Source organism: Lactuca virosa, chromosome 1 (genome assembly GCF_052849685.1).
Source record: "Lactuca virosa cultivar CGN04683 chromosome 1, Lactuca_virosa_CGN04683_v6, whole genome shotgun sequence".
Lineage (NCBI taxonomy): Eukaryota > Viridiplantae > Streptophyta > Magnoliopsida > Asterales > Asteraceae > Lactuca > Lactuca virosa.
In genome coordinates, this window is record NC_136426.1 from 72,306,540 (window position 1) to 72,327,455 (window position 20,916).

At 34.8% G+C, this 20,916-nt stretch overlaps 3 protein-coding genes and 1 long non-coding RNA gene across 4 annotated transcripts; 2 read left to right on the plus strand and 2 right to left on the minus strand.

Annotated features, from left to right (window-relative positions):
• Positions 1-974: 974 nt before the first annotated feature.
• On the minus strand, positions 975-2,773 carry LOC145145475 (proteasome subunit alpha type-6). The gene is made up of 9 exons (XM_079074939.1): positions 2,586-2,773; positions 2,298-2,392; positions 2,121-2,202; positions 1,934-2,030; positions 1,791-1,849; positions 1,617-1,699; positions 1,443-1,538; positions 1,290-1,349; positions 975-1,199 (listed from the first exon to the last, which is right to left on the minus strand). Exons 1-9 carry the CDS (start codon positions 2,659-2,661, stop codon positions 1,107-1,109), a joined length of 741 nt encoding a protein of 246 aa, XP_078931065.1. The 5' UTR covers positions 2,662-2,773; the 3' UTR covers positions 975-1,106.
• A 183-nt stretch (positions 2,774-2,956) lies between these two features.
• Positions 2,957-3,830, plus strand: LOC145145491 (small ribosomal subunit protein uS14z/uS14y/uS14x-like). The gene is made up of 3 exons (XM_079074940.1): positions 2,957-3,104; positions 3,396-3,495; positions 3,651-3,830. The coding sequence occupies exons 1-3, from the start codon at positions 3,043-3,045 to the stop codon at positions 3,657-3,659; spliced, it is 171 nt and encodes a 56-aa protein (XP_078931066.1). The 5' UTR covers positions 2,957-3,042; the 3' UTR covers positions 3,660-3,830.
• Positions 3,831-8,741: 4,911 nt separating this feature from the next.
• LOC145145524 (uncharacterized) lies at positions 8,742-20,386 on the minus strand. The gene is made up of 2 exons (XR_013726497.1): positions 20,277-20,386; positions 8,742-8,884 (listed from the first exon to the last, which is right to left on the minus strand). It is a non-coding gene; the product is annotated as an uncharacterized LOC145145524 (long non-coding RNA).
• Positions 16,220-20,661, plus strand: LOC145145507 (uncharacterized). The gene is made up of 12 exons (XM_079074941.1): positions 16,220-16,839; positions 17,870-18,022; positions 18,123-18,338; positions 18,440-18,529; positions 18,622-18,738; positions 18,821-19,090; positions 19,168-19,402; positions 19,479-19,579; positions 19,655-19,825; positions 19,904-19,978; positions 20,062-20,169; positions 20,241-20,661. The coding sequence occupies exons 1-12, from the start codon at positions 16,405-16,407 to the stop codon at positions 20,580-20,582; spliced, it is 2,313 nt and encodes a 770-aa protein (XP_078931067.1). The 5' UTR covers positions 16,220-16,404; the 3' UTR covers positions 20,583-20,661.
• Positions 20,662-20,916: the final 255 nt, after the last annotated feature.

Genomic DNA, 20,916 nt, shown 5'->3' on the forward strand with positions numbered 1-20,916 from the left:
TGTTTTTATTTTTATTCGATGATTTCTTTATCAACAATGTTGCTAAATTTAATAAAACACATAATATAAGACGATGTCAATATATGCTTAATATTTTAATTTTCATAAAAACATAAACGCATAATAATTATTTTATAGAAACACGAGTGGTTTTTAGGAAAATTTCCAAAAAAACATAAATGCATAATATTTATTTCATAGTGACATTCAGTAGCTTAAATCAAATGGTTATTACTTATAACAAACTGGTTTACTTTGATATCAAGCGTGCGTTTGGTAAGGAGAAATAGAATTGGAGCGGAGAATGAAAATGAAGAGAAAGAGAAAATGAAGAGAAAGAGAATTGATTCTTCTATTTGGTACAACATAGAATTCACTAATAATCAATTCTCTTGTTTAACTTTAGTAAGAAATGGACTAGAAATATTTTTTTCCGGTGATTTATCATTTTCAACCAACATTTCAAATGGCAATTATGTTTTGATTAACATATTAATTTATCAAGTTTTAATTAATTTCTAGCAATTAACTTTTATTATCAATAAACATTTTGTCTTATTTAAAGTGTAAAAAAATTGCATATCGAAACATAATTCTAACATGCTCAGTATCGTAGAGGTCATTTACATGACAGTTTGAGGCCAATTTGCACCTACATGTAATCATAAGCACAACAGAAAAGGTACATTTACCTTTTCAACATGAACCGTAATCTGTAATGGCATTTTCTATGAACCATAATCTGTAATGGCATATTCTAGCTTTTGTTCTTTTGTTTTGTTTGAACGAGAAACTGAATTAAATTAGAAAGTCAGCAGAAAGCTGGACAAATAAAGATTCCATTTCTTTCCTTTCATTTCACTATACCAAACATGCCCCAAGAGTCATGCATGATACACCATAAACTTAGCACATTTGGAGGAGGTAAATAAACTAAATCACAATTCACCATTCACCATTCACCAATGCAAATATGAATAATAATACTTCACTTGAGAAACAGCTAACGATTCAAGAACCAGAGTTATATAAAATCCTGACCAAACATTCTTCCAATTCATTAAAAACATAAATCACAAAAAACATTAAACCAACCCAACACAAATCTAGTCACGCTCACTGATGGCAGTCAAATGTTCATCAATTTCCTCAGTTGACAGCACACGAAAAACTGCATTCTCTTTTCTAACAACTCCAACCTATTACCATAAAACATACCAATTAATGTGTGTCAAAAATCATTTTCTTTTATTTTTGAACAAAATTTGATTTTCTTTTTGTTGGCATACCTCAATCTCATTGGCCTTGAAGTCTTCTTGTAGAACAGATTGCAAAGCAGAAATTGCAGTCTGCACTCAAACATGAGATGCATCAAGCATATGTCAATGTCAAATACAATTAGTACAAAAAAGTTGCAACTCAAAGAAAGTGTAGTAATTCACCTGTACAGTTTCATCATAAGTAAATTGAGGGTCATTTTTCATTTTCTTCTCAAGGAAATTAATTGCCTCTTGCTCTTTCAACCCAGCACTTGTTGCCTACAAACAAAATTGAAAAACTACATCAGATAACAGATTTATATCTTTTTCTAAATCCATTAAAAAAATTCCACACACCTTATGTCCAAAAAAGTGTCCTGCTGGATCACATTTGAAGAGTTTAGGTCCATTCTCATCATCAATACCCAACACCATAGCCACTGAAGTTCAAACAAATCAAAAAAATCATGCACATTCACAAAAACAAGCATCAAAGTTAACTCCATAACAACTTCACATGTAGAAACTAACCTACTCCAAGTGGTCTCATGTAAGCATGTTGAGTATAAACTTGTGATTTGTCAGCAATCCTGCAACATATAGATTTATCAACATACAAAATGATATGACATAATCTGATAAATGGAACCCAGGTAAAACAATAGGATTAATACCATCTTGCCAATACATCAACAGGCATCTCATAACCATATTTATAACGAAACTCAGCTGCTTCATTTCTTGCTTGTTGAACCAATGTCCTTGCATCAGCTGGAAAGATGTATAAAACACTACTTATTAGTAGTCTTGGATACACAAAATATATTTGATTTGATGCTGCAAATCATTGGAAAAACAAACCTGTAGTGCCAGTAGCTAACAATCCAAGGAACTTAGTAACGGGGAAAAGATGTGTAACGCTGGTTGGATCCAAGAGCTTGTCCTGTTTGTATCAAGAAAAAAAGTAAAAAAAAAAAAAACGTGAAACTCTTAGGATTTGAAAGCGATTTCATCTCAAACTGAGTCGCAGACACTCACCGGAACCTTCTTCTGGGTCACGACACATACGGAGTCTTTGCCTCGAACACCGATTGAGGTGACTCCAGCTGCTTTAACAGCTTTAAAAGCATATTCTGTTTCAATTCACAACATTCAACATAATTCATAAGGAAAAAACCCTAATTCAAATCAGAATCGTATAAAACTGAAGTGAACCATACAGAAACGTAATTTCCTTATCCAATGATCCATCGTAGAAGAGCATCAATTCTTAATAAGAAGATATATGGAGACAATCGTGGTGAAATAGGGTTTAGGAATTCATACCGACTTGAAAGAGACGACCTTCGGGCGAAAATATAGTAATGTGACGATCATATCCACCTCCACTTCCACGACTCATGATGATGATGCTCGGATCAGTGTTCTTCGGTGAGTATTAGTAATGATCTTCTTTGCCCTTTTGAATCAAGAACACGAACACTTTTCTTTCTTCTCAAGACAAGATCCTGAAGGAGGACTAGTAACCTCTTGGGGCGGGGTAAGTTGGACCGAAAAGATGAAACGACATCGTTTTGCAGCCCAATAAATCTTTCACGACATTGGGCTTTCGATAGTAGGCCACGACAACAGCTAAGGCTCAGGATGAAAACTCTTTGCGCTTGTTGGGCCTCCTCATTAGAACACTATTAAAAAGTTTTTGCCTTCAAAATCAAACTGCAAATCTAGGGTTTAGAATTTCTCCATTTGTGTGCTCGAGCTCGACGCCAACGCAAGAAGAAGAATGGGTCACTCGAACATCTGGAACTCGCATCCTAAACTATACGGACCTGGTTCTCGAACTTGGTTAGATTCATGTTCCTTTTCTCGTTTTTTTGCTCAATTTTAGTGTTCGTCTAATATACTTGAAGCTATTTTTATATAACAAGAAGGTAATGGTTATTCAAATCTCGCATCAAATAAATGCATCATTTTCAATAGATTAAATCTAGTTGTTGATGTTTTTGGTGATTGTTTGTTAAATTTTATCGATCAAATCTGAGTTATGATTGCACTTGGTGCATTTGAAGATTATGTTTACCTTGGTTATATCGGGTGAGTTTATGATCTGATATGATTTTGGTTGTGGTATATCAGCCGTGTATGTGGTAACTCGCATGGACTTATCAGAAAGTATGGGCTCATGTGCTGCAGACAGTGCTTCCACAGCAATGCCAAGGAAATTGGCTTTATTAAGGTTAGTTTTGAATCTATGACAGGTTTCGACTTTTGAAATTATCAATGATTTTGATGAAAGTTAAACATATTGTTCAAATTCTATCCTTTTCAGATTTTTGCTTAGTTTTGTTGTTAGCAAAATCTTGTTTTGTAAAGTTGTAACTTTTCTAACAGTATCGTTGATTAATGGATGGTGGAACAAGCGGAGGTTGCAATTTTCAAGCAGAAGCATGTTATGAAGTAGCTGTCTGTAATCTTTTAGCCTTGAAAATTTGGCATTATTATTTCTAAACTAATGTTATGTCTAGTGTAAGACTTTGTTGATGAAGTTTGGTAAGAATTGTTTCAATTTCACTGTTTTTCTTTACACATTTTTAACGCCACAACAATCAAATTTAACCTAAAGTTTTAAAATTGAACTGTTCAACAACCTTTGATTTTCAAACTGTCTTCATACTTTAAAACGTTCAAAAACCTTCTTTTAAATCATATCGTGTTTTAATTGTATTTTTTTTATCATGTTACTAAAGCAAAATGCGACGTTGTGTTATATTCGTGGTATATAAAAATTATTGCATCGTTGTAGCTAAATACTTGCTACCCCTACCAAATATAATTAATATAATTATGAACATTATGTTTTTCTTTTTGCGTTGTGAGTGCATTTTATAAACAAGAGAAATTAAATTGGCTCATAATTTTTTATGTCTATAAATATTTCTACCCATTAAAATTATGACAAATGTCACTATGGATTGTGTCCATGGACGTATTGTGTTAAAGAGACGAATTGTGTTAAAGAGCAACGGATTGTGTCATGGACGTATTGTGTTAAAGAGCAAATGAAGAAAGTTCAAATTTCCTCTATAGACAATTTAGTAGTCCCTCAAGGCAAGTGATGAAATCAGTTGAAATTTCCTCTATAGACAATTTAGTAGTCCCTCAAGGCAAGTGATGAAATCAGTTTAACCATTTCAGGAGTTTTGTTATGCAACACTTCTAAATGAAATTGACACATTTTAAAATTCGACATGTTTCAAGCTTGGGTTGCCTTGCCTTTCAAAAAAAAAAAAAAAATACAGTCACGGTATAAAGAGATTATGGCAAAGTATCGGGAAGACACATTCAAATCTTATGTAATTATCAAAATAAATTTTATTCGGGTGACTTAATTCTCAAAATAACTATAATTGTCAATATTTGAGTATGATGATGTGCCTAGGGCAGCACAACAGAAGCACGAGCCGGACACGCCAACCGGCCCTAGCCCAGCAGGCTTAGCGTCCGCTGGCACCCCCGGGAGTGGAAGGCACAGGCGAAAGGCTCACACACGCCAACCGGGCCCAGCCCAGCAGGCTTAGCGTCCGCTGGCGCCCTCGGGAGCGGAACGCACAGGCGAAAGGCTCGCGCCCGCCTAGAGACGCTCCCAGCTCCAAGACAAAAGAAACGGTCAGGAGACAAGCAGGAGGATCAGACCATTACCGTCAGAGCCAATAAGAGCGCCCTAACAGTTAAAGGCGCATGACTCTCCAATCAGCGCCCCTGATCCTGTCTCCCCAAAAAGCGATCTTGTCTGGTACGGATCAGGCAAGGGAGCTAGATATAAAAGGATACGCTCTCAGACCTACGAGGTAAGCTCTCTGGACTCTCTAAGAGCGCACACCCAAAGACCCTAAACACTCTCTAACTTGACCGACGGAGCGTTCTTCCGGGAGCTCCTCCCGGAAAGCGGCTGACGGCCTTCTTTCTTTGTGATCTTGCAGAGGCAATCGAGAATCCAAGTGAACAATACCGATCGAGCCAGACCAAGGTCGCATCAGAGTAAATAATCAAATGATGATGTAATTATCAAATGGGTCTATTAATTATCAAAAGGAGTTAACTTAAACGAATGATTATTAACAAACCTTTTATCATTAGATTTTTTACATTCCTTACGTGCCTTCGCTTCCTATACCCAACCCTCATAAACGTTGCATGCGGTTTACAACCAATTCAAATTTGGGTTTTTGACCTTTTTCACCACCTAAAAGAAATTGGTTCATCTCAAACCTTTATTCGAGTTGAAAATTCTTGAATCGAAAATCCCCGTATTATATACCTTGACCTTTTTCTTGACGTTAATGTTGATTTAGTTGTGTAGAATAAGGCAAACTGGCAAAGTATGGCAGACATTAATGAGACTTTCCGCCATGAGTAGTCATTAACAATCAATGCTTCTTATTTGTTTTAGAAGTTATTATAATTTATACAATATAATTTATTACATTAGTTTTAGTTCGTACGTATATTTTCTCAAATTTATTCTACAAAATGCTATAATGTATACAATAGTAACTCAATTTTTTTTACCGCAAATCTAATCTACTTCTAATCTAAGTTATCACATTCAATAAAACAATATTATAAGCTTGACATGACCTCAAGTTCAACAAAAATACTTTATTATTTGTAAATTTTTTTTATTAAATTAAGACTATATATAAATAAAAACCTTGAAATTTAAGCTCAAAATTTCTAATTTTAAATACAACTCTTGATGGTCAACATAAAATAAACTACCGGACTTGGTAACGAGCTGAACCGAGTGAAATTTTGTTACATGAAATTTGATATTCTCAACGTAAATAGTTGATACAAATTACAAAGTCACACATCCATTTTATTACAAATTACTTTAGGTCTTTGTAGCATAAGGACATGGTTCTAAAAGAATATCATAGGACCTAACAACAACTAAAATGCTATGATACTATACAATTTAGATAGATATAAACACCAAATTATATTAGTTTTCAGTTCTGTATTTATTTTTGATCAAACACGCATAATTATGATGGGACTAAGTAACGATGTATCACTGTTGATAAAGACAAGAAGAAGGATTATGTCTAAAAAATATAGACTTTTTGGTAGGTGAAATTAATTCATATCATGCATTTGTCAATTTTTCATCCTAATGTCTTGTTTATAAATCAATGAGAGTTTGATATTATTGTGTATGGAGGACTCAAATAATGAGGTATCCCTTACTCTATTATTCGAGACTTGGGAATTGTTATAGTTACTGTTATATTCTTGTGGACGAGGAGCATGCACGTCGTATCTAAGAGAAGAAATTATTGATTAACAAGGAGATGTTTTGTATAACCTTCATGATTATTTTTTCTAGATTAACTAAGCTCAAACACTTACAAGATTATAATCATAAATTGATTTCCTAAACAAAAACAATAATCGAAAGAAAGTAGTTGAAGTTTGTTAGATGAACGTACATTTGAGTTTTCATCACTTTCAAAGTCGTAGTAGGTTGACCGATTTTCAAATTAAAGTATATTTGAGTTTTGAAAATAACCAAAACTTTGTTTGACAAGTCTACAAACTTAGTTGATGAGTTTTAGTTTTTACAAAATCAGGTTTTAAAACATGGTAAAAACTGACAATACATCAACATGTCAAATTAACATTCTTTTTCTAGTTTCTTTTGGATTTATATCATGAAATGAAGGTTTTTTTAACCTTACAAAAATGTTTTACCATTATTAATCTTAACCTTTTTTCTATAAAAATCTAATTATATTATAAAAGATTTTTTTGAAATAAAAATCTTGGTTTTTACAAAATATAACTTCAAATCCTTTTCCGTCAAAAGACAAATGATAAATGAGTTAAATTGCCTCCAGAAAACGAATTATAATACAAAGAAAACGAATCATAATACAAATAAAGTTATCTGACGAAGACAAAAATGATGCAAATCTTTGTGTCGGTGGACGGACACCCACGAGTGCCCTATTCATATGGTCACATCTTTTTCTATTATTATGTCAAGGTCCTTTGTACTATCTAGGCATCTAAAATGAACGTTCTCGTCAAATATCAAGTCATTTTGGTACTTTATTTGAGTCTTTTATGTCGGTCGGCAGAGATTCATGTTTTAAGCTTTTGCATATATATGTAATAACTCAGTTGTAAGAGATATCGAAAAGAACAAAATTGTAAAGGAGGTTTTCGTATGTTGTAACGACCCAATTTTTTTCAAATGTAACGACCCAATTTTCAAAACAAAATTTTCATTTTTAATTGTCCAAAATGCATGTTTACCATCCACAAAACCATTTACAATTGTTTTCAAAACATATCAATTACAACTTTGTGTTAAAACATCAGAGTGTCCCGTAACATAATAATGAGAGATAGAGTGCACGCCGCGCCATCAAACCTTGCCTTTGCCCTTGGGCTCAGATGTACCTGAAACAAATCCACAAACTGTAAGCGAATGCTTAGTGAGTTCCCCAGAGCATACCATACATACAATTCAAATATCATATATCATACTAGCCCTAAGGCTACATACATCACGTAAGTCATGCATACAACCGATAAGGATGTCGTGGGCTCGTCCCCAGGGTCTTACTCCAGGATGCCATGGGCTCTCCGCATGGTCTTACACCTAAGTGTCATGGGCTCTCCCATGGTCTTTGATAGGAAAGCCATGGGATCTCTACATGGTCTTACATCCAAGTGCCATGGGCTCTCCCATGGTCTTCCATACAACATACCACATATATCAAAGCATACTTCCTAGTTCATACCAACTAACATGTCACATAATACAATCTCAGCTAGGATACTACACATCATAAAATGGGTCGGCCTTGGTGCCTTAGACCCATTGGTATGGTGAGGAGACTCACCTCTGTCTGCTGAATACAAAGCTGTTCTCCTAACAGTCCGTAACCTCCCGCGCTGAATAATAATATTAAACAATGTTAGGACTTTAATTAATCAAAGGAAACCCAAACTCCAAACCCTTCCATAAGGTCCAATTATCCATCCCTTGCTAATGGGCCCAAAGTCCAAGTCTAAAATCCTTAATCGGCCTCTTGGCCCAATAAGGCCCAATCAATATGTCCATGGCCCATAACCGATGATATGACTCATAATTCCCAGAAAACAACCATGCCCAATAATCAAATGAGGCCCAATAGCTCTAAGGCCCAAAACAGATTCGGCCAAACTGTGATGCGTACGCTCGGCATACCACCCTGGTACGCGTAGCGTACTGGGGTGTTGGGACTACGCGCGGCGTACACTGGGTTACGCCCAACGTACAACCAGTTTAAGCACTTTCTCCATTAAGTGCTTAATACTCGTTTCCTTTACGTCCAAAAGTGTCACACCCCCAAAACGGAACGGCGGAAACGTTCTGGGGTGGAGGACGTCATGTCAAGTATCACAACACATGCATTATAGAAATCAAAGTAACAACAACCATTGTATTGATAATATAATATTTACATTATGTTTAAAACATTACTTGAAATACATGAAAAGTACAACAAAAGATAAGACGTAAAGCTCCGTCTTCGCAACCCTTGGGAGAGAGTACCTGTCTACTTACGACCCTGAGAATACAAGTGAATTGAAAAAGTGTCAACATTAAAGTTGGTGAGTTCATAAGTATTTTTGTTATAGAAAGTATATCCTTTATTCTTTTGAAAAGTTCATCAGTTCCTCCAGAAAATCTTATATTTTCTGCTGTATATGAATGATAAGTAAAACAACTCGTGACTATCCCTTCAATGTGTACTTAGTGAATACAAGTCATATACATTTAGATCGAACAGATAGTCGATTGTGTGGTTCTGCCCTAAGCCCACAACCAAACAAGGAACAGGAAATGAGGCGGAATCCACACATCCCACTATCTGTCGGATCTTCATGTATCTAACTCTGATGTATTTACTAAGTACATTAAGTTTAATGATCCTTTAATTTGAAAACGTTCCCTTAAGAAAATCCTATATTTTCTTAATAAGTAATATGATTGTAGTTAATCCTTCTGTAATCATTCAGTGAATACTAATTATATATAATACATATCGATTAGACAGTTGAATGGGTGAATCTGCCTTAAGCCCACAACCAAACAAGGAACATAAAATGAGGCGAAAGTCACACATTCCACTGTCTACCGGATCTTTATTATATATAATCCTAATGTATTCATCAAGTAATTACATAATTAACAATTATGAATCTCCGGTAAAATGGTAACCACAATAGTTCCTTCTATTATTTCTTGGTTTATACTAACTATATATAACCTAATATCGAGCAGACAGTTGAATGTGTGGATCTGCCCTAAGTCCACAACCAAACAAGGAACAGGAAATGAGGCGGAAGTCACACATTCCACTGTCTATCGGATATTATTTAGATATAATTTGAATGTATAAACTAAGGAATTATAAAATTAACCATAAAGGTCCTTTATGTAATATTAGTTTAATAAGAAGTATTAAACCTTTTGTAAATAAGTTTCTAGTTTCACTAACTCTATTGTGAAACATTGATTTCGGAAAGTTCTATCGAAAACTGTTTATCTTCCAAAATAACGATGTAAACCATAGAAAATCCTATATTTTCTATAAAACCGATTTGTAGTCTTAAACGCTCCAAGACCGAGAAGCACAAGTGTAATTACCATACTTAGCTTAATGATACCCAATTTTGTTTATCAGTAATCCCATCTGAACATGTAATTACCCTGAAAGTTCAACGTGACGATACTACCCTCCTATGATCACTTAGTACACACGAGTTGTATAATACCGAGATCGAATAGACAGTTGAATGGGTGAATCTGCACTAAGCCCACAACTAAACAAGGAACATGAAATAAGGCGGAAGTCACACATTCCACTGTCTATCAGACTTCAATTTTATCTAACCCTATTGTATATACTGAGAAATCATATAGTTAGTATCCCTTGGGAAAGTTTGGGAAAAGTATATCTTTATGTAAATAATTAGTTAATACTATTGTGAATATTCATTATAACCATACTAATACAAAGTTAGTCCCGTATAGATATATACACCAACTCGCGCTCTCCCTTATGAATACTCTGGTTATAATTAAGATTCGAACGGGTACCTGAGTGGTACATCGAGTGGTTCACAATCCTGTATTAATTATTTACATAAAATGTAAAACCTTTTTATAATTAACAAGTAATTTCGTGAAAGATTTCCTTTTGTTTCCTAAACTATACTTATTATAGTTTATAAGTTCATTTCGATGTTTTAACCTGGATTTTTGTAAAATAGTTCCTACGATCCATAAACTATACCTATAATAGTTTATAAGTTGATTTCCCTGTTTTAACAAGTTTCAAGTTCAAATACAATTAAACGACAAGAAAACATAATAAATAAGTTATGTTTTTAAACACAAGCGATCTTGTGTTTTACTTGTATTCCCCCCCCCCCCCCCAAAACATTTTAAAAAGCTTGAAAATATGGGGGTATGAACTCACCTTATGTTGGAGATTTGATTGAAGATATGATATCGGATATTTGGTATGCCAAACGAAGTCCCGAGCACAATTGGATCCTAATTGGCATATATATGTGTATATAACAACTAATTATGATAGGGAACCACCTTAGGGACTACGAAACACTTGAACTAAGTGTTACAATCATATGTGATTGATTAAAAGGGGTTTATGGCCACACAAGGGAGTGTACGGCCAAGGGGTGTACGGTCATGGAGTGTATGGTCGTACACTCATGGGAAAACATGCAAAAAGAGGGTGTTTGATCCATGGGGAAACTAGTGTGACAAATGCACAACAAGAGGATGAACAAAGTTTTCATTTTGGAAGGACTTGAGGTGTGTACGGCCGTACACACTCTAAAATGGATGAATTTTTGGGTCTTGATTCATAGGGATTCAAGGGTTCAAGAGTTCTAATGGATAACAAGTGCCTAGCAAGTGTTTAAGGCCTTAGGTTATGAACTTAACAAGGGTATACGGCCGTAGATAGAGTGTACGACCGTACACTCTTGATGTTCTTGAGTTTGATGATGTTTCATGGATGAAATCATGGATCTTCACTAGATAAAGCAATGTATCAACTAATCAATGGAAGGAATACTTACGTTTTTGAAGATCAAGGTGAAAAGTTTGATGTTAGTTGAGAGAGAATTGACTTTCTTGACTTGGAAGTGTGAAAGGTGTGAAGAAATGAAGGGATGGCTTATATATGGGCATGGGTTCACGGCTACCTTGGGTGTACGGCCGTACACCCATGTGTGCGGCCGTACACTCCTCTTGGTGGAGTGTTTGGCTCGAGTGCAACATGAAGAACCTAAGTTAACTCATCCCTAAACTCAAAACTTGAATATACTATGCTTAGAACACTCAAACAGACCCTAAACAATGCTAAAAGATAGCAGAAACGAGCCTGACTGTGATTGAATTGATTGACTTACAAGAAGAAAATAACGGGGTGTTACAAAAAGTCAGATCTAAGTTTGTTAAGACGTCCTAAGGCATAAAGTTGGCAACTTTATGCCTTTGCATGCCTCATAAACACCCAACAATTCCATTAAGACCTTTCCAAGGTCTTTAACCCATGCATGAGGCCAAAACTCCCATAAAGACTCAATTTTTATGGTTCTAAAGGACCAAGGGACCTCAGATCTGTCATTCCCATCTTTTGGAGTTACTTAGCTGACAAGAGGAGGTCCAAAACCAACCAAAGGGACAAAACTAGAAAACCCTAGCTAGATCTATTGATTTAAATGGAAAAGTGCAAACTTTATACCTCCAGAAGCTCCTCAAGGTCGACAATATGCAGGTTTTTGAAGCCAAATGACACTCCAAGCTTCCTTGCCAACTTCTTCTTCTTGGATGAACACTAAAAGGACCAAAAATGCACTCACAAATGATATTAGGGTTCTCAGAGGCGTTTGAAGGTGAAGGAGGCTGTTAAGGGTGATGCTCAAAAGAGTTAAGGGTGTTTATATCAAGTCCGGATTTTAGGGTTTGAACATCCTGGCACGTACGCCCAGCGTACTCCTGGTACGCCCAACGTACGTGCTGCCTCTCCGCGATCCTCCTTGCCAAGTACGCTAACCGTACTCATAAGTACGCCCAGCGTACTTAAGGGTCTCTTATGATATAATAGAAATACTTCAAGGGTTACAAGGTCATATCTGATTTGGAGTGTTACATATGTATATCTAATTAAGGGGATGTTTGGGATTTCTTATTTAAAACAACTTATACCTATTCGTAAAATGTGTTTATTAGCTTATTTGGTGTCAAAACGTAGTTTAAAAAAATGTTTGGATTAGCTTATCTAGTTTCAAAATGAAATAAATTGATAAGTTGTTTTTAGTGTTTGACAACTCTTATTTATTTATAATAAAGAAACAACTTATAAAAAATTTCTTAATAAGTCAATAAATAAGTAGAAAGTGACTTATAAAAAAATAAGTGTTTATGAAATCTTTTAATCCAAACACTAAAATTCTTTATTATCGGCATCAAAATGAAATAAAAATAATCATTTTAAATAAGTATCCAATCACCCCTAAAATAAAAAATTTAGGGCTCACAAGCACACAAGAATTTAACAACTTGGTGGTTAATCCTTGAACTTGAAGCTCCACATTTAGTAAACATGTGCACAATTGAGTTTGACCGATTTAGATTTCAATAATATAGTTTGACCGGTAAGCTTATCTTTTTACTCTTTATATTTTTACATAGGAGACCAACTAGACTAAAACAAAACAGAAAAAAATAACAGAAGAGGCCCCCAAAGCTTTAAAGAAGTCATCAACATACATGAGGGTCAAAACTATATATGTTTAAGCGGTTATTTACGTAAAAAGAAAATAGTTACTATATTGCTATTCAATTTAATCTCAAATCTATAAATAAACAATTAAAGTGTACTTAAAGTTCATGAGTATTTTTCTTTTATATTTATTGCATAAACACCGGTATATTACAAAGTTAAAACTCTCCACAAGATGAATCCCAAATCACCCTAGCTATATTGACGCACCATGATCATCGTTCTATCATTTGACTTGTTGTGTGCCAATCACTCTACTACGCTACCTTTTAACCAATTTTTTATTTTCGAGCAAATTGCATTAAAAATATTTTGACAAAACTTCAAAAATGGTCCCTGTGGTTTTCGAAAATATCAAGTTTAATCCCTAATTTACAAAAACCTCACGGATGGTCCCCGTGGTTTCAAAACTTTTGACAAATGGTCCTTTTAGCTGACGCCGTCATCTTTTGGTCGTTAATAAAATAGCATTTCCGTCATTTCACAAAACAGGGACCATTTATGAAGTTTTTTGTTAATTAAAAAAAAATAAAAGAAATATAATTACTTAATATATAAACTCTCTCTCTCTCTCTCTCTCTCTCTCTCTTAATGCCTGCATCTTATTCCCATGGTCTTATTCTTTGTGTTCACCTGCATCTTTCACACACATACACACTTGAAAGACCTTCACAAAGCCACCGATTTAACCCAATGAATCTTTGTTTAAACCCACGATTACAAGTTCATCAGCAAAAGAATGTTCATCAAGAAGAGAATGACGAAACATCATCTCCAAAATATTTATATGAATCCACGATTACAGTAACAAAAACAGGGGAACTAAGTTTAAATGAATCAGGAAAATGATTTATTGGCTAAGCAAAAAATATTTATATGCACTAGGTTTGATTTATGCTCAAGCATTTCAACAAACACATCGTGTGCACACGTTATCTGACCAGTTCTTACCCGCTCTGCACCACCCATTGACTAAATTGGTACATGACAACAGACAATATTTGATTTAAATTATGCTTTGTTTCACTTATACTCTGTTTAATTCGATTTTGTAAACCTCCTGTGAATGATTATGTAACAGTAGTGAAGAAGACAACTTGTGATTTGTTTCACCAGTTAGGACAATGTAGTAAGTTTTGTTCACCAGAGAAGAAAGATAGCAGAGAACCTCCGACTTCCCTCCTATTTTCGAATCCCAAGCAGATCCCTCGCCATATCCTGCTTCATCCATCGAGTTTCAGGTGAGATTTTACTGCGAAATCACAGGGCAACAACCCCTCTTGTTTTCCCTTTTTTCACTGATTCCCCAGAAAGCCAAAACAAAACCCCTCACCTGCTGATGCTGATCGTGTCGCCCCGTCAAACCACCTTTCCCCTCCCCTTTCGCATTCCTTTCCGAGGCAGAAAGAAAGTAGCCTCGCTGCTTTGCCCCTTCACTTTTCTTCGGACCAACTGAGCAAATGGAGGCGCTCCATCCTATTTGCGATTAAATCCCTCCACGGATCCATCTGATTGGGCCTCTGGGTTCCTCTTCCCCTTTGCACGAAAGATGAACCACCGGAGCTTTATTTTTTTATCTTCTTGCAATTTGATCGATTTGGGGATGAGAGAGAGAGAGAGAGAGAGAGAGAGAGAGAGAGAAGTGGATGGGCCCCCTTTATATTAAATAATTGTATATATTTTTCTTTTTTTTAAATGAGGCTAAACTTCATAAATGGTCCCTGTAGTAGTGAAATGACCGAAATGCCCTTCACTTAACGGCCAAAAGCTAACGGCGTTAACGAAAAGGACCATTTGTTAAAAGTTTTGAAACCACAGGGACGATCCGTGAGGTTTTTTGAACTTAGGGATTAAACTTGATATTTTCGAAAACCACATGGACCATTTTTGAAGTTTTGTCAAATATTTTTTTTGTATAGTTTTATTTTGACAAAAAAAAATGTGTATTCTTCACCGGAATTTCTATAGTATATATGTTTCTAATTAGGGGTGTCAACTCTCGACCCAACCCGTAACCCGACACTGACCCAACCCGAAAATAGACGGATTTGGGTTGAGATTTTTAACCCGCCAACCCGTCAACCCACCAACCCGTTTATTTCATGGGTTGGGTTGGGTTATCTGTTTAGGTTCGCGGGTCAACCCGCCAACCCGTATATATATATATATATATATATATATATATATATATATATATATATTACATTTAAAAAAATGATATATTTAATTATTAATGAAATTTGATTTCCATCCGTATTCGTAATATTCTGTATCATTGTATTCCTTTCGTATTCGTATGTGACTAATTTGTATTTGCGGTTCGTTAATCAAAAAAAAGAAAAAATACATGTCGTTATTTTCACGAGTCATGAAGGAAGAACACATCCACTTTCTATGAATGTTTTCATTTTTCATTTTTATTTGGATGTTATTGACTTCATGAATTTATGTTGAAAACCTTTTTTTTTATGTTAATTACTTTAATCATTTTATGAATTTATGTTGAAAAAACCTCATTTTTTAAAATGTGTTGCTTATTTATTAAACGAGTTATATGGGTTGGGTTTAACCCATTAACTTGTGAACCCCCGAACCCATATACTTAAATGGGTTATATGGGTTGGGTTGGGTTGAGGTTTCCAACCCACTAACCCGTGACCCGCCAACCCGTCAACCCATATATTATATGGGTTGGGTTGAGTTTATGTTTTCTGACCCGCCAACCCGCCAACCCGTAACCCGCCAACCCAAACCCAACCCAATTGTCAGGCCTATTTCTAATGTTAAAACTGATTTGACAACGTGTTTACTTTGTACACATATTTTGGTGACATTTCAATGTAAAGTGTTTTTATGGTTTCATTACTTGATAAACAATGTTTATTTTTATGATTGTTAAAGAAATATAAATGAAAGATACTTTAGCTACCTTAGTCTATTTTTATATAGCTTAATACAAATGACACTAATTAAAAATAATAATTAAATAATATATTTCAACTTATAGTTTATAGTTTGATAGCCTATCAAACACTTACAAATAGATGTGCATGATAAAGAATTATAACATCAAAAGTCATACACATGCATCCAAAAAGATATTGAAGTCTATTACCAGTACATAACATGGCCCCCAACACCAATCATCATCATCATCATCATCATCATCATCATCTCCCTTCTCTTAAAATGATCTCTTTCCATCTGTCATTCACACAGTCACTCTCTCGCCCTTCAATCTAATCTTCAGTACTCTCCCTCCGGCGATGGCAGTTAACGAGTTTTCCAGATCAGTCGATATGGGAATCAGACTTTCCAAGCGGATATACTACGGAAAAGACAGCCCTTCCCCTTCCAGGTCTGCTCCGAAGCCGCCGTCCATGGAGAAATCGTTATCGACGTCTTCCTCCGCTTCCTCAGTTCGGATGCCGCAGAATCACCATCCTACATCGCCGATGGCCTACGCCGTCATAACTGAGCCTCTTGTTGTTGAGAATCCGGATATTCGGAGCTATCAGCCGTACATCTACGGACGCTGTTATCCGCCGGCGTTGATTCCGTTGCACATGGTCGGAGTAACGATGGAGGTTGACTGTTATTTGGACACGGCGTTCGTCACCGTTAGCGGTGTTTGGCGCCTTCATTGTGTATCTTCAACCACATTATGCGATTGTCGTATCGCGATTCCGATGGGAGAGCAGGTAATTACTGATTATGCGTTTGAAATTCTTACGACAATTTTATCTCATAATAGCTAGCTTAACTAAGCTCCTTAATTTCGATTAAAAGTTTTCATCCGAATACTTTGCAAAAGTTTACATATCGTATTTAAAAAGTATAATATCTAAAATCAAAGATTTAATTTATATTTTATTTCTGTAAAATCGTTATGTTTTCGACTATTAATTAAAGAAGGGGAAAAAAGGTGGTGCAGCTGCACCATTTATCAGCAACAGGACCATTTCAAATCATCAACCATCTCATCTGTACTATTACTATACATATACATTATATGTTTCTAATTAAAATTATAATTTAAAAAAAAATCCATGTATTGTGTATTTTGTCAAAAAGCTTGCATGTAACTTCCATAAATAAACTATTTAACCGTGTAAAGAATGCAGGTGTACGAGTGAGCATCTATGATTTATTTTAATATCATTTTATAATGAATTTAATATAGTTCTTAATTATTCTCAAATTTATTATATGATTATAAGTCATTTACATTTTATAATCTATATTCCATACGTTCTCCAGCATTTATGAATAGTGATATACCGTGTTATATTATTTGCTTTTCATCGAACTATCGAATTTGGTTTGATACACAAATCGTGAAATAAATATTTATTTAGTATTTGAATTTAAAATACTTATCATAAAACATGTTTTTACCAAAATAAATAAAAGATATATTCTATGATCAGTATGATGTATGTTTTTGTAGGTAGTTATTTTGGTCAAATGTTATCATTTTCTTAATTCTTAATATATTATATATTTTATTATTAAAATATTAAAGATATATATTCTATGACGTATGTTTTTGTAGGTGGTTATTTGATTTTGGTCAAAGCTTACTTTTTTTCTGATTTCAACCATAGATCGAAATACTGTTTTTTACATCACTTCTTGAATATTTATGCCATTTCTATACGATATTGGCTCATCTTTGATGTTTAAATTTCATGTTTAAGTTCTAAAAAATGCATGAATTTGGCTTACCAGGGTTCACTTCTAGGTGTTGAGGTTGACACCACTACGAGATCATACTTTACTCAACTCATAATCCCAGAAGATGAAAAAAACGACGTCCAACGAGAAAACAAAAAAGATGGCTTCTTAATGAAAGGCAACACCTACACTTTTCAAATCTCACAGGTTCCCCCCAAAACTTTTCAGCATTAAAATATTTGTAACCTTATTTATATCACCAAATAAATTACTTACTTACATTTTAATTAACTCTTAAAATTCCAAGGTTGAAGGAGGATCCAACATCCATGTGAAAGCTAGATTCTCTCAGAAACTATTGTATCAAGACCATAATTTCTGCCTCAGCGTTCCTTTCACTTTTCCCCCTCATGTATTTCCAGTGTTCAAGAAAGACTACTCTTGTACAGAAAAAATACTTCTAAATGTCAATTCTGGTACTTGCACTTCCATTACATGCAACAATGCTAGTCATCCTTTAAAGGTATATTAACCTTTTTAATTAATTATTCTTTCATAATTCATATCATATTTGGTTAAAATTCTATACTAATAGTCATATTACACCTCTCTTTGTTTTTAAAGGAACTAAAACGACAGGCTGGCCAATTAGTCTTTTTGTATGAGGCAGGAGTTATCAAGTGGTCTTCTCAAGATTTCTATTTTTCATATTCGGTAACATCATATCTATGATCTTAATTATGTCTCAAATTAAACGTAGTTTAGTGTTAAACTAATTAAGTTGGCTACATTTAATTAATTATCAGGTATGCTCAAATGAGATATTTGGTGGTCTTCTCCTTCAGCCTCCATCTTTACATGATTATGATCAGAGAGATATGTTTTGTTTTTATCTATTTCCAGGGAATAACCAAAACATAAAGGTGGGTATATATCAAAGATTGTAACATGTTCATTGGTATATTGGTAATAAATTGATACGGTGTTTATGGATATGTTAAATAGCCTTTCAGAAAGGAAGTGGTGTTTGTAATTGACATAAGTGGCAGCATGCGAGATGACCCTCTTGAGAAAACAAAAGATGAAATCATAGGATCACTCTGGAAGCTCAATGAAGGAGATTCATTCAACATTATAGCTTCGAATGAAAACATTAAATCGTTTTCATCTTCGTTGAATTTGGTAACAGAAGGAATGATTACAACTGCAATTGAATGGATGAACACAAATCTTATTGCTAATGGAGGTACCAACCTCATGCTTCCCCTAAAACAGGTAATTTAATTTGTGCGAGTTTTGGATCACTCTTATATGAAACTGAGATTGAAGAACCCGATGATCATAATATTCAGGCAATTGACATGGTTGGTAGAACTGGCGATTCCATTCCGTTCATTTTTCTGATTACTGATGGGTCTGTTGAAGATGAAAGAGAGATTTGTAATATGGTGAAAGGTCATATTGTGGATGGAGAACTAAAATCTCCTCGGATTTGCACATTTGGAATAGGTTCATACATCAATCAATATTTCTTGCAAATGCTTGCAAATATTGGAAGAGGACATTATGATTCTGCATACGATGTAGGTCAGTTTCATCAACCACAAATCCATTTGTCAAGTTATATGAAATATCCACAATTAATGACTCTTTTTGTTACCAGATTCAATCAGCATTCGTATGCGACAACTGATTGACAATGCTACATCACCTCTGTTTTCAAATGTAACCCTTGATGCTCTACAAAATCTCGAGTCATATGAGGTATAAACTATAAACTGCCTCATTTTTGGTAATGTATGTGTTTTCTAGGCTCACGTTCTTTTGTGATTGGTGCAGATATTCCCATTTTGTATTCCAGATTTATTGTCTGGAAGTCCTCTAATTGTATCAGGCAGATTCAAAGGGAGCTTCCCTGACACTGTTAAAGCTAGAGGTCTCTTAGCGGATCTAAACACTCATGTGATTGATGTCAAAGTGAGCAAAGCAAACGACATGCCTTTAGAAATGGTAAACATTTTGATCCGGATTTGTGGCTTCTCTTTTCGTTATTAAATTCTAAGTTTCATTTTATATATCCTGTTTGAGGTATGTGCAAGGAGGGAGGTTGGTATGCTTACAGCACAAGCATGGTTAGACCAAAACACAGAACTAGAGGAGAAGGTTTGCTTTTTTGTTCTTGAATCCTGATATCGTTTACATTTCAATATTCAATTCAGTTGCTTGAACTAATATCGTTATTCTAGGTTTCAAAAATGAGCTTACAAAGAGGGGTTCCTTGTGAATATACTCGCATGATACTAGTTCAACATGATAACCTAAAACAAGCAATCGAATCAGATCCACCAGAAGAGGTACACCAATTTTCATAAACCATTGTTTTTAGGCAAGTGAAATCAAATAACCAGGTTTGATTTGATTGCAGAAGTATACGAAGTTGAAGAACGAGAAGATAACGTACCTCATGAATCTAAACTTTGGATTTGGTAACTTGATTGCGACCGTTGAGAATTTACCTCCAAGGAACGAAGAATTGAAGCTAAGTGAACCACCTGGAAAAGTTGCGCAAGCAGCTTCGTCTTGCTGGATTATGTTTGTTGATCGATTTTGTTGCAGGTGCATGATTCAGGCATGTAGTCAAATGAACAACCAATGCTCCATTGTAATGACGCAACTATGCGCTGCCCTTGCTTGCTTTCAATGCCTAGAATGTTGCTGTGAGATGTGTTACCCGTGTTTTGAAATGTGTTTGTGCCTGTTCATGTAGAAAGTTTGTTTAAAAAACACTTACGATGGTTTAAAAAGTGTGTACCTATATAAATATATAAATGATACATTATATATAAACATTGTTAGAACTTGTTAAACTTGTATATTGTATGTGCTAAGTGCTAACGTTAACGTGACTAATTAATACAACTTGCTTTTTATTATTTTGTCTGCAACGATCATTTGTTAACATTTTCCGTTATTTAGAGAGGCAACATGTAGACAACGACTATTTTCAACCATCTTTTACTTGTTGAAACTAAATTTATTAAAAACATGTATACGATATTTGTTGAATTTGGTAATGTAGTTGATAGGAAGGAACTAGTTTA

Bases quoted from the DNA above. Each gene is read 5' to 3' on its own strand.
- LOC145145491 (XM_079074940.1), top strand. From the start codon at position 3,043: ATGGGTCACTCGAACATCTGGAACTCGCATCCTAAACTATACGGACCT. The intron at 3,105-3,395 runs GTTAGATTCATG...GTGGTATATCAG, and splicing joins GGACCTGGTTCTCGAACTTG to CCGTGTATGTGGTAACTCGC.
- LOC145145475 (XM_079074939.1), bottom strand. From the start codon at position 2,661: ATGAGTCGTGGAAGTGGAGGTGGATATGATCGTCACATTACTATATTT. The intron at 1,850-1,933 runs GTATTAATCCTA...TATATGTTGCAG, and splicing joins GTTGATGTATTGGCAAGATG to GATTGCTGACAAATCACAAG. The intron at 1,539-1,616 runs GTGTGTGGAATT...TTTTGTTTGTAG, and splicing joins GACACTTTTTTGGACATAAG to GCAACAAGTGCTGGGTTGAA.
- LOC145145507 (XM_079074941.1), top strand. From the start codon at position 16,405: ATGGCAGTTAACGAGTTTTCCAGATCAGTCGATATGGGAATCAGACTT. The intron at 18,023-18,122 runs GTTCCCCCCAAA...TAAAATTCCAAG, and splicing joins ACACTTTTCAAATCTCACAG to GTTGAAGGAGGATCCAACAT. The intron at 19,403-19,478 runs GTCAGTTTCATC...TTTTGTTACCAG, and splicing joins TGATTCTGCATACGATGTAG to ATTCAATCAGCATTCGTATG.